This window comes from Aquarana catesbeiana, linkage group LG06 (genome assembly GCF_042186555.1).
Source record: "Aquarana catesbeiana isolate 2022-GZ linkage group LG06, ASM4218655v1, whole genome shotgun sequence".
NCBI classification, from domain to species: domain Eukaryota; kingdom Metazoa; phylum Chordata; class Amphibia; order Anura; family Ranidae; genus Aquarana; species Aquarana catesbeiana.
Genome location: NC_133329.1, coordinates 72,673,161 through 72,691,303, shown reverse-complemented (window position 1 = coordinate 72,691,303; position 18,143 = coordinate 72,673,161). Strand labels below are relative to the sequence as shown.

At 39.1% G+C, this 18,143-nt stretch overlaps 1 protein-coding gene across 1 annotated transcript in view; it reads right to left on the bottom strand.

Moving 5' to 3' along the window:
- The window catches only part of LOC141147985 (uncharacterized), a 691,676-nt gene that overhangs the window by 283,228 nt on the left and 390,305 nt on the right, over positions 1-18,143 (bottom strand). Inside the window, exon 14 of the mRNA XM_073635140.1 lies at positions 7,613-7,960. Within this exon, the coding sequence (XP_073491241.1) occupies positions 7,613-7,960 (348 nt within the window). The remainder of the gene's footprint in view (positions 1-7,612; positions 7,961-18,143) is intronic.

Here is an 18,143-nt window from a genome sequence, read left to right as displayed (position 1 = left end):
ACAGTGCAACGGCAGATGAGTTTGGATTGATTGGGGTTCATGTAATCTGCTTTGGATAGGAAGGGAGGAGGTGGAATCCTTATGGGTAGAGCTCCAAAGGGATGAAGCTAAGGGGAAAATAATATGGGAGTATGCTATAGGTCCCCTAACCTGAGGGAGAAAGTGGAGACAGATCTCCTATCACAATTTGGATTAGCAGCAAGGATGGGAAGTGTTATCATAATGGGGATTTTAATTATCCAGACATACATAAACTGGGCGGAGGGAAACGCGCACTCATTTAAAGCTCGCCAGTTCCTTAATGTCTTGCAGAACAATTTTATGGGTCAGATGGTAGACGCACCAACTAGAAATAAAACATTACTGGATCTACTGATTACCAACAATACAGACCTGATCACGGATGTGGAAATACGGGGCAATTTAGGTAACAGCGATCACAGGTCAATTAGTTTCAGTATAAAACACACAAATAGGAAGCGTAAAGGGAATACAAAGACACTGAATTTCAAAAGAGCCAACTTCCCTAAACTACAAACCTTGCTAAAAGGCATTAATTGGGATAAAATATTAGGAACAAAGAATATGGAGGAGAGATGGGTTTGCTTTAAGTGTATATTAAATAAGGGCATTAGCCAATGTATCCCATTGGGTAATACATTTAAAAGGGCGAACAAAAGTCCTGGATGGCTTAACTCCAATGTAAAAATGCATGTAAAAGCAAAGGAGAAGGCATTCTAAAAATACAAGGTTGAGGGATCATCCTCGGCATTCAGACTTTATAAAGAATGCAACAAGAAATGTAAGGGTGCAATTAGGACGGCTAAGATAGAACATGAAAGACACATAGTGGAGGAGAGCAAAAAAAATCCCAAGAAATTCTTTAAGTAGGTTAACAGTAAAAAAGGGAGGACTGACCATATTGGCCCCATAAAGAATGAGGAAGGACATCTGGTTACAAAGCATGGGGAGATGGCGAAGGTATTGAATTTATTCTTCTCCTCAGTCTTCACGAGTGAATCGGGGGGCTTCAGTAACCAAAACTGCAGTGTTTATCCTCATGACACAACACAGGAAGCACCATCCATGGTTAACAGAGGACAGAATTAAAATTAGACCTGAGAAACTTAACATTAATAAATCACCGGGACCTGATGGCTTGCATCCAAGGGTACTTAGGGAACTCAGTCAAGTGATTGCCAGACCGTTGTTCCTAATTTTTACAGACAGTCAACTGACTGGAATGGTACCAGCTGATTGGAAAAAAGCCAATGTAGCACCAATATTTAAAAAGGGCCCAAAATACATCCCTGGGAATTACAGACCAGTTAGCCTAACATCAATAGTATGTAAACTCTTGGAGGGGATGATAAGGGACTATATACAAGATTTTAGTAATGAGAACGGTATCATTAGCAGTAATCAGCATGGATTCATGAAGAATCGTTCTTGCCAAACCAATCTACTAACCGTCTATGAGGAGGTGAGTTGCCATATAGATAAAGGAAGGCCCGTAAACGTGCTGTATCTGGATTTTGCAAAAGCATTTGACACAGTTCCCCATAAACGTTTACTGTACAAAATAAGGTCCGTTGGCATGGACCATAGGGTGAGTACATGGATTGAAAACTAGCTACAAGGGCGAGTTCAGAGGGTGGTGATAAATGGGGAGTACTCGGAATGGTCAGGGGTGGGTAGTGGGGTTCCCCAGGGTTCTGTGCTGGGACCAATCCTATTTAATTTGTTCATAAACGACCTGGAGGATGGGATAAACAGTTCAATCTCTGTATTTGCAGACAATACTAAGCTAAGCAGGGCAATAACTTCTCCGCAGGATGTGAAAACCTTGCAAAAAGATCTGAACAAATTAATGGGGTGGGCAACTACATTGCAGATGAGGTTCAATGTAGAAAAATGTAAAATAATGCATTTGGGTGGCAAAAATATGAATGTAATCTATACACTGGCGGGAGAACCTCTGGGGGAACCTAGGATGGAAAAGGAACTGGGGGTCCTAGTAGATGATAGGCTCAGCAATGGCATGCAATACCAATCTGCTGCTAACAAAGCAAACAGAATATTGGCATGCATTAAAAAGGGATCAACTCCAGAGATAAAACGATAATTCTCCCACTCTACAAGACTCTGGTCCGGCCGCACCTATAGTATGCTGTCCAGTTCTGGGCACCAGTCCTCAAGAAGGATGTACTGGAAATGGAGCGAGCTACAAAGAAGGGCAACAAAGCTAATAAAGGGTCTGGAGGATCTTAGTTATGAGGAAAGGTTGCGTGCACTGAACTTATTCTCTCTGGAGAAGAGACGCTTGAGAGGGGATATGATTTCAATTTACAAATACCGTACTGGTGACCCTACAATAGAAATAAAACTTTTTCGCAGAAGAGAGTTTAACAAGACTCGTGGCCACTCATTAAAATTAGAAAAAAAGAGGTTTGACCTTAAACTACGTAGAGGGTTCTTTACTGTAAGAGCGGCAAGGATGTGGAATTCCCTTCCACAGGCGGTGGTCTCAGCGGGGAGCATCGATAGTTTCAAGAAACTATTAGATAAACACCTAAATCAACGCAATATACAGGGATATACAATGTAATACTGACACATAATCACACATAGGTTGGACTTGATGGACTTGTGTCTTTTTTCAACCTCGCCTACTATATGGGAGTTATGGCTATTTTGATTAGACTTCCTGGAGTCCTTTCCCTGAGAACTGTTACTGTATTTTCCTTGCCTCTGTGCAGAATGGGCCGGGGTTTTGTGTTTTAAATGAATTTTCTTTGTTTCTTTCTGGGGACCCCCCCCTATGGGCTGGTCCGTGCAAATGCTTTGGGCGGTGTGTGTTACAAGGAAGCAGGCGGTCTGTGCTTACTGAAATACTTTACCACGCTGCTAGTTGCTGTGAGCTAACTGATCCCTACAGACCAGGAGAGGAGGCTATTATGGAGCTGTTTATGCCATTTAACGCTGGATGTTTGTGAGTGCAACCCTCGTTTTTTATACACACTCTACACCTTCTTTTTCAATGTAGAAGGTGTAGGGTGTGCTCTCTCAGTGGATGTACACACAGAAGAACCCACAGATTTGTTTCTACCAGTACTTTGGTAGAATTTGAGATTAAACCGTTCATTACGTGCTCCACTGAATGGGTTGTATACCTTCTCCAATACCCATGTGGGCTACAGTATGTTGGCAGGACCAAGCGCTTCCTCTCTGTCAGGTTGAACGAGCATGTGATTAATATTTTGACTGGTTTTCCCAAACATCCAGTCTCTAGGCACTATCTCGAGGTTCATAATCGAGATCCTGCCAAGACGATTTTTTTAGGGATTGATAAGTACACCCCCCACTGGAGGGGTGGATCTCTAATACGCGGGATATCAAGATTGGAGATGGCATGGATAAATAAACTAAAATGTTACACCCCTTTTGGGCTCAATGTCAAGGTTGACCTCAATGCTTTTATAGATAATTCGTAAATATTTCTGTCCTATTTGTGTACTTGGTGTGAACCCTTTGTGGCTATACCTATATATATATATATATTTTACTTCCTTTATATAGGCCTTTTCCCCTCCTGCAATACTTTAAATTATTGTATTTCTGGCCAATATTGTTTTTTGTTTTTTTTAAATTTGACCATTGTTGGCCACCTTTAAATTAGTCTGAAGACTGAGGTTCTATTAGCTTTATTTCTAAAGATATTTTTTTGAATGTCGGTCACTGTGGCAACCATTAAGAATATCACTCTTAGCATACCCCATTAGTGTTTGCTTTATATATACATTCCCATCAATTCTAATATATATACATATGTAATTTCATTATATATATTTGTGTTTTTTTCTGTTTTTCCTTTTTTATTAATAGCGTTGGGTAATTATTCCCTATCTTTCCACTATGGTTGCCATGATATATGGATTGAGATTCCATCTGGTTATATATTTAATTTTGTTTCCATTTCTAAGTCCTATTTTAATTTTCCACTGGATGGCACAGTGTGATATTTATCCTTCTGGCTGCCTTCTCATGAGCGCCACACTTAGATTGGATATCCTTTAGAGATACCATTCTGATTAGTCCCATGTTATTCATGTTGTATATGGGCTCTCATAATAGTTTTCTTTTCTTTTAATTCATAGATTTTTATCTTTTATCCTTTATCTCTGTTAGTTTATTAGTTCATTCATCATGTTCCGAGTACTTCCTGTTTCCGACTAGGAGACTTGGTGTTGCCACTCATGTTTCACAACGAGGCTTGGTTCTTTGTGTCTACTTATAGCGATGAGTCAGTGCGTCGCCTGTTCCCTAGACGATGTCTTTCTAAGACGAAACGTACGTCGGATGGTGGAGGCGCTGACGTCATCGCTGAGTACCTCGTCCTGAAAGGTTGTCTGCAGGCCGGCCGGCTGCTGTATTTTTTTTTAACAGAAAATTACCGGCTGCTGTATTTTACTTTTGTTTCCTTGTTTTTAATTCTGTGTTTTACGTAAGTGTAACCTTTATTCGAATAAATTATATTATTGACTGATTTACACTATGGAGAGCCGTTTTTTCATCGTTTTGGGTCCTCCCTGCTGATTGTTCATTTACCTACTGGACGGAGCCATCCTGTTTGCCTTTCTCCTTGTGGCGAAGTCGGATTAGGATGTTTTCATTGAATGGACACCTGATTCTTTTACAAGCTGATTTATAGCTTGCCTCTGGTAAGCGTGCAATCTTTCTGTGGTGGATTCCTCGAATGGTGTCATCTGATGAGTTGATAAGCTCTATTGCACCCTTATTGGATATTATTTGGTTTTCTTTCGGACTTTAACTCACTGCTGGGACTTTTTTTGATTTTTTTAACTCACAATCAGATTACTTCGTTACATATATTTGTTCTTCAGGGATATTTTTTATATATTATTTCACTTGTTTGTAGCGCAGTTCATGTTCACTTATTTACTAAAGCCACTTTTGATGTAAAGGGAGGGTTTTGGTTGCTATGGACAATCTCCAGTTTCCAGGCAGAAAGAACAGTATATATATAAAACTGCATGCAGGGCATTGGACAAAGCACTGGGGACAAAAGGGATGTGTAATAATTTCATACAGTAATGTAATCTGTAAGATTACACTGTACTGTATGTATTATGATTTTTCACTTTTTTGAATTTGCCACCGGGCTCCGCCCCTGCGCATCATGACGCTCGCAGGGAACAGAGCCCGGCACAGAGAGGCTTCGGGCGGTGGACAGAACCCACGGACACAGCGGGGGGACATCGCAGGATCCTGGGGACAAGGTAAGTATACCGCACCAGGATCCTGCAATGTAATCCCAAGTGTGGCTCGGGGTTACCGCTAATGGTGCTGAAATTTAACCCCGAGCCACACTCGGGAAAACAGCCAGGGAGGTTAAGTAGATGCAATGATAATTGGCAGACTCCGAGACTTCTAGGTAGACAGCTATACAGTGGAAGGCCTCCAGCTGGATACCACTTCTGTATAGGTAGGACTGCTGTCTCCTATGGCAACATATCTTGTAACAGTCACTAACGGTGGTTGTACTACACAGAACAACACAGAATAGTTCTTCTCTTACACTTAAGTCTTCCACTGTAGATTGGCACGCACGGAGCTCCCAGTGTCTCACTAGACTTTCAGATCCAATCACCACTAAATCTCCTGAGCTCTTCCACAGCTAACGAGCTGTATACTCCTCAAGCGTCAACCCCGCTATCCTGCTGGGTCCCTGGCTTGGCACTTGCGGAAGCTTTCCAACTTCTTCACTGTCCCCGACTGGTGAGAAGACTTCTCTGGCACTGGCTCTTGCTTACTCACTGTAGTCTCCAGTAACAAGGTGTATGGTCCCTTCATGGTGACAACTTTCCCTCTACCTCCGATCATACCTGGTTCCCCGGCCGGCAGAACCTTTATTCTCGGTTGAACTCCAATCCTGCAGTGCACACCCTATGCTGCTTCTCCTGCTCCTGGATAGGCCTCAGGCAGCCTAGCAGCCAGGTGTCCCCGGGATAAGCCTCAGGCTTCCAGCCTAGCAACCCAGGTGACATAACACATGTCCACGCAGACAGCCGTCGAGGTGGCACAGAACACCAATCACCCAAATAAATAGGCTCTCCCAGCAGGCCAAGGGACCAAAGAGACCCCCGCCAATTGGCTGAGACACCCCATCCATTCATGATCTGACCTTGCTAAGCCCTTGTCATTCTAATGTCACCAGCACAGTGCCACCTAGTGACAGAAGAGAAAAGGTGCAGCAATTCCAGAGTTTAGAGAAGAATCAGTGGATCTTCTAACAATTAACCAGGACAACTACTACCTAACTAAACTAAATTTAAAAGCAACCCTGCCTAAACACCAGGGTGCTACATCAGTAAAAATGTGCTTTGTCAGTATAGTAAATGTTTCATGTTTTGAAAGTAAAAAAGTTGTAGAGTGTTGGTAACCCTGATTAGGACAGACAGTTTTCAAATCTACTTACAAATCTACTTGCATCTGATAATGAAGATCTGCCTGCACAGTAAAGACAGGGCTAATTATAGCAAACACAGCTGTCCAGACCCATCATAAACAAAGATACTGTATTTATCAGGGTAACACGCACTTTTTCCCCCTTAAAATCAGGGGAAAATCGTGGGTGCATGTTGTGCGCCGATCCCCGATATACACATAGCCGAGTGTACTCGGCTAGGCTCAGCTCCACTCACAGTCCCGCCCAGTCCTGCCATTGCACCTGTGTTATGTCCATCATAGGGTGGACTGGGCAGGACTGCGAGAGGAGCCGAGATACACATAGCTGAGTGTACTTGGCTAGGCTCGGCTCCGCTCACAGTCATGCCCAGTCCCGCCATTGGACCTGTGTTATGTCCATCATAGGGCGGGACTGGGAGGGACTGCGAGAGGAGCCGAGAGGAGCCAAGATACACAGGACATCCAGGTCTGTGTATCTCGGTGGCACCATATTTAAACTGGGGCGAGGCTGCAATGACAAGGCTGCAAATGACACTGACAAGGCTGCAATGACACTGGGGCAAGGCTGCAAAGACAAGGCTGCAAATGACACTGACCAGGCTGCAATGACACTGAACAAGGCTGCAGATGGACACTGATAAGGCTGCATTGATGGGCATTTAAATGTAAGTTTTTTTCCGTAAACTTCCCTCCTAAAACTTTTTTTCCTTAAAATTCCCTCCTAAACTTGGGGTGCGTGTTATACGCCGATAAATACGGTAATTAGTAGGATTTTACAGTGCTAGAGGGTCCAGAATAGAGCATCAAAAAAAGGTTCACTGCCATTTTTAAATATTTGCTATGCTATGTGAAAACATGTAACCATAATAAAGTAGGTGCTATCCCAATTTGCCTCAAAAATTTAAAATATGCTTTAAGTTCAAATTTATGTGGAATCAAACATAGATTGTAAACGTTCTGGACTATTCCAAGGATTCAGGTAGCCAGTAATATAAAAAATTCCAGCTGCAGGCTAAGGATCATTTTTGTTGTCACTGGAAATGTTTTCTGAATTCTGTGTGAAGTTTGTTATTCCATAATATAACATCCTAATAGTTGTGGGCTGTCAGTGTAGAGAACTTACCTGTAATTTGTAGGGGTCCTATTCTTCTCTCTATATACTGCTCCATACAGGGATGCTGCACTCTGCAGATGAACTCTGACCTCTGGTCTTCTGGCAGTGTTGGGGTGAAGAGCAGACTGGCTGTACAGCTGTATGTGTTATCTGACTGTCTCTGGTGTCCACTGATTACAGTCCTGTATTTATTGTTATCAACAGCAACAAATCTGTATGCCCCCATCTCCTTCTTATACCATTCCAGTGTCAGAGCCTCAGGGAAATATCCAGAGATTTTCACCTGTAATTTGGACTCAGTGTTGAGTTTGAGGTCAGATGAATTTAGCTCTTCAATGTGTGGATGCCAAGGAAGATCTAAGGAGTAATCCAAAATAATTAATCCAAACAAGGAAGATATTATAATTTATACAAGCACATGTTATAATGTATTTTACAAAGGATGTATAATTAAAAAGTGTATATTTTTTTTAAGAATTCTGAATTTTTTCACACTCAGCAGAGCACTAATGCTCCGTACCCACAGTCGGACTTGCCAACGGGCTAAGCTCTGTTGGCATTTCCGACGGAAAGATTTAGAACATGTTCTATATCTAAGTCTGTCGGAAATGCAGGCAGAAAAAGTCCGATAGGGCATACACACAGACGGAATGTCCGTCCAAAAGCTCCCTTTGGACTTTTTCTGTCTGAAAGTCCGGCCGTGTGTACGCGGCATTAGGGAGATTATTTAGATATCAGTTGGTCCTTCTGGGAATCGCTCAGAATGGTGGAAGTAGTAATGCTGGTGAGTGCATACCGCTATAAACTCTGAGCCCGGGTTCACACCTATGCGAATTTGATGTGCGTTTACGCACATCTAATTTGCATAGCAGGAGAATGCGACTGGCTCCCTATGGAGCTGGTTCACATATCTCCTGGGCGTCTTTGGCTCCGTTTCAGGGCCAAATTCAGGCATAGAATCGGCCCTGATTCGTCCCTGAAACAGGGAACAGGGACGCACAGCGCTCCTGTGCGATCCGCAGCCCGTTGTAGTGTGAATCCAGGCTGAATCCTTAAAGCGGAACTTTACCCATAACAAATTGATAAAAAATAATTCTCTTTAGCAAGGAACATACATTCCAGAACAATAACCACTTCAGCGGCTTTCCTTGGGCTCTCCCTTCTCACTGGATCGGCTTTGATCGTCTCTTAGCTATGGTAACCCAGAAGAGATGACTTGACATCACTTCTGGTTTACCAGGATGTCAACGACGCCATTTAAAAAAAATAAATTAGAAAACAACCGATCCTGGTGTTTTGAATGCTTTTAAGGGCAGAGGAGGGATTTGGGGTCTTATAGCCTATTACTGTCACAAGGATGTTTAGATTCCTTGCAACAACAATAAAAGTAATTAAAAATTTAAAGCAACAGTGTATTTTTTTTAAATTAATAATAATAAAAAAAAATTAAAGTGCCCCCGTCCCCCCATGCTCATGCGCAAAGGTCCTGCATGCATGCAAACAGGGACTGTCTCACACATGTGAGGTATCACTACGAAGGTCAGATCATGGGCAGTGATTCTACCACCAGACCTCTTCTGTACATCTAAAGTGGTAACCTGTAAAGGCTTTTAAAGCATTGCCTATGAATAGTAAAATTGACATTGTTTGTCGTCGTTGCACAGGCATGTCATTTTAAAGCGTGACATGTTTGCTATCTATTTACTCGGCATAACATCGTCTTTTATAGTTTACAAATAATTGGGTTATATATTGTGCTTTTTTGCATGAAAAATATTGCATTTGAAAAACTGCTGTGCAAATACTATGTGACATAAAAAAAATTGCAAAACCCACCCATTAGATCTCTAGGGCCTCTGCTTTAAAAAAATATATAATGTTTCAGGGGTCTAAATAATTTTCTAGCGAAATATACTGATTGTTACATGTAAACAAAGAGTGCCGAAAAAAGACTGGTCTGGAAGTGGATAATTATGCTACCAAAATTAGTGTTTGCCTCCAGCATTGCTCCTGTTTCTTCTTGCTGGAGGCTGCAATTTTACTAAAGCCCAGAGCCCCTGAGCAGCAGTACATTTTTAGGCTGTCAGCAGATCGGCCTCTACATTTTTGACACAGTGCCAAAAGAAAAAAAAATGAGCAACTGAGCATGTGCAGAGCAGGGTGTGACAGCGTATTATTGGATTTTAAAAAAGTGTAGACATTTTTAATGTTTTACATTGCTATACCTGTAAAAGAGGCCAGCCTAAAGTAAAGTGATCTAGAAGGACTATGTTTTCTGACTAAAGTTCCACTTTAGTTTTGCTTGTTTCTTAGTCCTCCACATACACTCAAATACACTAAGTGCTTGTAATTAAACATCCCCACTTGTATTGTGTTTTAGATTGGTCTACTCTGTTACACACATTGGACAGAGCCAGAATCACTGATGAGCACTCACAGGGGTTCATTTACTAAAACTGAAGAGTGCAAAAATCTGTTGCAACTCTGCATACAAAACAATCACACCCTTTCACACCGGAGGCGTTTTTAATGCACTTTAGCTCTAAAAATAGCACCTGTAAAGTGCCTGAAAAAAGTCTCATCTGCAATCCCAGTGTGAAAGCCCGAGTGCTTTCACACTGGGGCGCTGCGCTGGTAGGACGTCAAAAAAAGTCCTGCAAGCAGCTTCTTTGAGGCGCTTTAGGAGCGGTGTATACACTGCTCCTAAAGCGCCCCTGCCCATTGAAATCAAAGTGCCTCACCAGCGGTGCTTTGCAGGCACTTTTAACCCTTTATTTGGCCGCTAGCAGGGGTTAAAAGCGCCACGCTAGCGCCTGGAAAACACTGGTAAAGCGCTTCTAGTTTTAGCGGTGCTTTACCAGCGTTTTTCAGGCGCTGGCAGTGTGAAAGGGCTCTTAATCACTTCAGCCCCGGAAGGATTTACCCCCTTCCTGACCAGAGCACTTTTTACAATTTGGCACTGCATCGCTTTAACTGCTAATTGCGCGGTCATGCAATGCTGTACCCAAACGAAATTTGCGTCCTTTTCTTTCCACACATAGAGCTTTCTTTTGATGGTATTTGATCACCTCTGCCGTTTTTATTTTTTTCGCTATACACAGAAAAAGACTGAAAATTTTGAAAAAAAATGATATTTTCTACTTTTTGTTCTAAAAAAAATCCAATAAACTCAATTTTAGTCATACATTTAGGCCAAAATGTATTCGGCCACATGTCTTTGGTAAAAAAAATGTCAATAAGTATATATTTATTGGTTTGCGCAAAAGTTATAGCGCCTACAAACTAGGGTACATTTTCTGGAATTTACACAGCCTTTAATTTACGACTGCCTATGTCGTTTCTTGAGGTGCTAAAATGGCAGGGCAGTACAAAACCCCCACAAATGACCCCATTTTGGAAAGTAGACACCCCAAGGAAATTGCTGAGAGGCATGTTGAGCCCATTGAATATTCATTTTTTTTGTCCCAAGTGATTGAATAATGACAAAAAAAAAAAAATAATTACAAAAAGTTGTCACTAAATGATATATTGCTCACACAGGCCATGGGCATATGTGGAATTGCACCCCAAAATGCATTTAGCTGCTTCTCCTCAGTATTGGGATACCACATGTGTGGAACTTTTTGGGAGCCTAGCCGCGTACGGGGCCCCGAAAACCAATCACTGCCTTCAGGATTTCTAAGGGCATACATTTTTTATTTTACCTCTCACTACGTATCACAGTTTTGAAGGCCATAAAATGCCCAGATGGCACAAACTCCCCCCAAATGACCCCATTTTGGAAAGTAGACACCCCAAGCTATTTGCTGAGAGGCATGGTGAGTATTTTGCAGCTCTCATTTGTTTTTGAAAATGAAGAAAGTAAAAAAAAAATTTTTTTTTTCTTTTTTTAATTTTCAAAACTTTGTGACAAAAAGTGAGGTCTGCAAAATACTCACTATACAGCTCAGCAAATAGCTTGGGGTGTCTACTTTCCAAAATGGGGTCATTTGGGGGGGTTTTGTGCCACCTGGGCATTCCATGGCCTCCGAAACTGTGATAGGCAGTGAAGAGTGAAATCAAAAATTTACGCCCTTAGAAAGCCTGAAGGCGGTGCTTGGTTTTCAGGGTACCGTGCGCGGCTAGGCTCCCAAAAAGTCCCACACATGTGGTATCCCCGTACTCAGGAGAAGCAACAGAATGTATTTTGGGGTGTAATTTCACATATTCATTCATCAATCATTAAGTGACAACTTTGTGCAAAAAAAAAAAAAAAATTTGTCTCTTTCCCACAACTTGTATCACAATATAAAATATTCCATGGACTCGACATGCCTCTCAGCAAATAGCTTGAGGTGTCTACTTTCCAAAATGGGGTCATTTGGGGGGTTTTGAACTGTCCTGGCATTTTATGCACAACATTTAGAAGCTTATGTCACACATCACACACTCTTCTAACCACTTGAAGACAAAACCCTTTCTGACACTTTTTGATTACATGAAAAAATTATTTTTTTTTGCAAGAAAATTACTTTGAACCCCCAAACATTATATATTTTTTTAAAGCAAATGCCCTACAGATTAAAATGGTGGGTGTATCCTTTTTTTTTCACACAGTATTTGCGCAGCGATTTTTCAAACACATTTTTTGGGGAAAAAACACACTTTTTTAAATTTTAATGCACTAAAACACACTATATTGCCCAAATGTTTGATGAAATAAAAAAGATGATCTTAGGCCGAGTACATGGATACCAAACATGACATGCTTTAAAATTGCGCACAAACGTGCAGTGGCAACAAAATAAATACATTTTTAAAAGCCTTTAAAGGTTACCACTTTAGATTTACAAAGGAGGTCTACTGCTAAAATTACTGCCCTCGATCTGACCTTCGCGGTGATACCTCACATGCATGGTGCAATTGCTGTTTACATTTGACGCCAGACCGACGATTGCGTTCGCCTTAGCGCGAGAGCAGGGGGGGACAGGGGTGCTTTTTTTTTTTTTTTTCTTCTTTATTATTTTTTTGCTTTTTTATCTTATTTTTAAACTGTTCCTTTCATTTTTTCTTTTTTAAATCATTTTTATTGTTATCTCAGGGAATGTAAATATCCCCTATGATAGCAATAAGTAGTGACAGGTACTCTTTTTTGAAAAAATTGGGGTCTATTAGACCCTAGATTTCTCCTCTGCCCTCAAAGCATCTGACCACACCAAGATTGGTGTGATAAAATGCTTCCCCAATTTCCCAATGGCGCTATTTACATCCGGCGAAATCTAAGTCATAAAATGCTCGTAGCTTCCGGTTTCTTAGGCCATAGAGATGTTTGGAGCCACTCTGGTCTCTGATCAGCTCTATGGTCAGCTGGCTGAATCACCGGTTGAATTCCCAGGTTCCCTGTTGAGACAGGAGAGCCAGAGAAAAACACTGAAGACGGTGGGGGGGGGGGGCATTCTCTCTCACTGCTTGTAAAAGCAGTCTAGAGGCTAATTAGCCACTAGGATTGCTTTTACGTGAAAGCCGACCGCTGGCTGAAAAGAATGATACCAAGATGATACCTAAACCAGCAGGCATCATTCTGGTATAAAAAATTATAAACAAGCCTTGCGAGCCACATACGGGTCAATGCCTTATAAAAAATAAAACATAAAATCAATCCTAAGCAAACATCAGCAGCAAACACTTAATCACGTTTCATAATTGTGTGAGTGGCATATAAAGAAAAATGTGTCTGCGCTAGATGAAAGATAATACCATATAAATAATAACAGTGAGTGCTAAGTGCCAAAATAAACAAATACATAAACAAATGTGCTTAAACTGACCAATGATAGATCAGAGATAACTGTTAGTGCATTTATCCAAAGTGCAAAGTGCTGTATCAAACACACAATATAAGTGTCCAATCAGGAGTGAAATAATAACATTCCTCATGAAAGTCTTTATGGTTCGAACAGTGTAAATCCAAAGATATATAAAGTGCCCAAAATTAGTGTCCATAATCAGTGAAGTTCATCCATCTTGTTCTTCCAAAAGTGCAACACCATAAAACATGCCTTAGTGTCCTTCAGTGACCCCCACAAGCATATGCGCTCACCTTCCAGCGTGCGACACAGTATTTAAACTCTGTCAAACACGCTTTGGAGACACTCCTGTGCTCTAATGGAATCAGCTGTGTAGACCTCCAATGCTCCAATGCTCCAATGCTCCAATGCTCCCAATTATGATGTTATATGCAAGATAAAAGAAACTCCATAGCGCAATATTGCATGATAATAAAGGATATGTAGGATTTTATATGTTTAAAGGAAATGTATATATTGTAAGTTAAAGGATTCTTTAAATGATAGCTTTTTTCACATAGTTCATAGCCCCACCCTTAGGAATGTTGGAAGGAGTAATTCAAATTTTGCGGTCTTTTCTATGGGACTATAACGAACCTTTTTTAAGCCAGCCTTTATGGAAAAAGGTGGGAGTTAATTGTAGGAGTACAGACAGGCTGTGGGGAGAGGGTCAGATTCTTTGCAGCTCTCCATCAAGACACACAAACACACACAGATCTCAAGATATACACACAGACATATCTGATTTAAACTTTATTTTAAGAATAATCTATTTTTGTATTCTACATTTTGACATTTTGTTTTTGTAACATTTTGCTAATTGATCATTAAATCAATTTTGGAGGTTTTACACGAGAACTTAACGGATTTTTCTTGGAACTTTTCTCATCAATATGAATTATTGAAATATAGTTATTAATACAGAAATAACTCGATTTCTACAGTGGCGAGCTCAGCAAAAACAGTGATTATTCAGACAAGCTTTCAGGAGAAATCGAAAAAGTTCATTTTCGGCATCATTGAATTGAACTTGGAAGGAAAAGAAAGATCAGAATCGGTGAGACGTTTGTGCACGTACAAGAAAAATCTGTTTCTTGACGTAATTTCCCGCCAAGAGAGGGAACGCGTGTTACATGAAGGAAGCCGTCTTACATTGGTAAGTTATGGATTTAATTCATGAATTATCCAGTGAGAGTGATTTAGAATTTAAAAATTTGTCAAAGTTTGTTAAAGATGATGAATTATGGTATTACATGTTCAATGAATGCTTACAGGCTAATAAGAAAATACAAAAGTCAAAATTTACATTTAAGAAATTCAGCAAACAGGTTAGGAATTTGATTAAGTTAATTAAAATTTATGATACAATGATATCAGGAGTTTTTGAAAGCAATGTAGTTGGTACAAAAGAGGAAACAAAGGACAATAGTTTATGTACTAATTGTCAGATTTTGACTGAAAGGATAGATGATTTGCAGAGTGCAATTCAAATAAAGGATATTCAGTTGTCTGAGTTACAGAATAATGTAAAGTTTAAAGCAGAGTCAAGCAAGAGTTTAGAGATTAATGTTAATGCAGACTCTATGAATGTTACTGCAGATTCTATGCAGGAGCCTTTTGTACAAGATATGCGGTTTTTCAAGGTTGATGACCAGGAACATGAAGTTTTGCTTAAAACAAAAATACTGAATAAAGCTGCTGAATGCAGACGCCGTTTAGATATATTACAAAATGGCGTTCAGAGTGCCACGTGTAAGGCCACACCCAGAGATGGTGAGATACACGTCACAGGCAGAACTAAAGTTTCAGAGCAGACAGGAAATACTTCCCTACATACTACACAAAGGAAAACTTTGAAAGTAGAAAATACAGAACATATTTCTGAGCAATATATTCTTTCTTCATTAAACAATAGTTTGACTGATTTGCCTTATGCTTCAGAAGTCAAACAGATCAGTACATTGACTGTTAATGACAGTTCAATCAATTTGAAAAACAATGATGAAAATGAGAGGGATGGATTACTTCCATCACCATCAGGATTTAGGAAAAAAGGTTCTGAGTCATCTCCAACATTAAAATATGTGACTTCACTTTTATTAGATGAAAGTGGAAGGCCATGGTTACATGGTTTATTAAATGGCAAGGATACTAAATGGTTAATAGATTTAGGATCTAAACTCAGTTTAACTAAAAACAAATTACATGTGAATATTGATTCTCCAAAATGTAATTTAATTGGTTTCAATGGAAAAGGAAATACAGTTGCAGATAAAGTTTCTGGTGTGAATTTCGAGATTCCGGGAGTTTTAAAAACTAAAATAGACATCTGGTGTTGCCAAAATACAGAGAATATTTTAGGCATGGATGTGATTAGTAAATTAGATTGGATTATTGATTTAAGTAATTCTACTATATGTAAAGATTCATCTAGGCCCAAATCTAGGTTAATAGATTCTTCCATGTACAATAATGTTGGAAGTATTTGTACAGCAGTCGCTGACATTTCTTCAGATCTTAATTGGCCACACACAGGAACCAATCTCGAATTGGAACAATCGGTAAGAGCACATGAAAGTCTTTGGAGTCAGAACAAAATGGATACAGGTTTGTTTAAAGATATTGAGATAGAAATTGAGGGACGAGACCCTGAACCCCAAATTCAAAATAAGTTGCCACAAGAATCAATAGGTCCAGTTTCTGACGTTGTACAATCATTTTTACAACAAGGAATATTAAAGAAGGCACAATCAGTGGTAAATAATTGTATTTGGCCTATCAAGAATGCTGATGATTCGTATTCTTTATCAGTTGATTTAAGATCACTGAATAAATGCATTACAAATAACAAACCTATTGTTCCTAATTTAACTTTAATGTCACAAATGGATGCCAAGGCCAAAGTATTTTCAGTACTGGAAATTTCCAATAGTCATTTTTCAGTACCAGTAACAAACAGCTGTCATTATAAACTTGCCTTCAGTTTCAATAAAGAAACTTATGTCTTCACTAGAATAATTCCAGAAATGGAAATCAGTGATGGAATAGTGCACGAGTGCTTGGAGAAAGTTTTATCAAAATTTTCTAGACCAAAATGTATTTTCCAACACGTGGACAAAATTTTGTTGTCTACCCAAAATACAGAGGAACATGTCACTCTGTTGACAGAGTTATTTACTCTGTTACAAACAGCAGGATTGAAATTGAACACAGAGTCAGTTCAGTTAATGAAAGATAAAGTTAATTTTCTTCATATGCAAATTAGTCATGGACAGAGAAAGTTATCACAGGAAAAAGTTAGAAACATTTCTGCTATTCCAGTTCCAACATCTTACAAGGCATTATATCAATTTTTGAGTGAGGTAAATTCTTGCAAAGAGTTTTTACAGGAATATGATGATAAAGTTAAACCATTATTTGATTTCCTGAAACAAAAAGATGTTGTATTTGATCAATGGTCTCAAACCCATACAGATGTTTTTGAAATGTTGAAAAAATATTTGCAGAATGCTGTTTCATTGCATACAATCGAAATTGGAATGTCTATGCCTGTTTTATTGTCTACTAAGGTATCTGAGAATTCCATCTCAGTAATTTTATTTCAGGTAAAAGATGGTGAACCGAAAATAATAGGTTTTTTCTCCAGAGGTTTGACAAATATGGAAAAGACTTTTGATACAAATATGAAGCAATTGTTAAGTGTTTATTTTACAGTCAAAGTAACAGAAAAGATTGTGAGATCTAGGATGATCATATTACGGACACCTGATCTGTCATTAAAAATTCTTTTTAAGAGAATTCATTCAGGAGAATTATATGACAAATATTGCCCATTTTTTAAAACTTTAAAATCTAAACCCATAGAGGTAGATGTGGTAACAGAACATTCTCAGCTAAATTTATTCAGAAAGCCTATAAATGGGATTGTTAGAACAAGTGCTGAGAAATGCTTTGAGACAGGATTTGTTAATAATATTAAGAATTGTTCAACAGGTCTTTCTAGGTGTTACCCAAAGAATGGTTATACTATTCAGCAAAAATTCTACAGAAAATGCTGAATTGAAAATGTTAGAAGTACAGTACAGCACGCATTACTCTGAAATATTATAGAGGAGAAGTGAATGGATAAACAATTCGCTTTTGTCTTCTGGGGTAATTTAAAATCTTTTATTTGGTTTATGAAAACAAGATTTTATATTATGACTAAAAAAAGAGAAATTGCGTCCTGTCGTTTAAATACACAGAATAATAAATTAGAGTATAGGTAATTTTAAGAAAAATAGAGCAAAGTAAGGTAATTAGAAATGTTATTATTAAAATATGGTTTGTATGTCATAATAAAATATTAGAATTTTGGTATGTAAAATGAATAAGTAAATGAAGGTATATTTTGCATGTATTTAAATTCTCAATAATGATACTGCATTCTTTTTTAGGATCTGACTTGTAAGTCACCAAAAGAAAGAAATTTAATATTTCTAGACCTTCCAGATGGGAACAAAATCTTGAAGTTTAAGAATATCAGTTCTGGGAGAAGAATTGACAGAAGAGATTCATTTGTTATAATTATTGTTGTCATTTTAATGTTCATTAAAGTTTTTCCAACTTTACAGAGTGCAGGAAGAAGAAGAAGAAGAAAAAATCTCGAGAACCTCTGATAAGAGAGGACATTTTAAAAACAATGGACTTTTTAGTTTTTTTGACTACTGATGAAA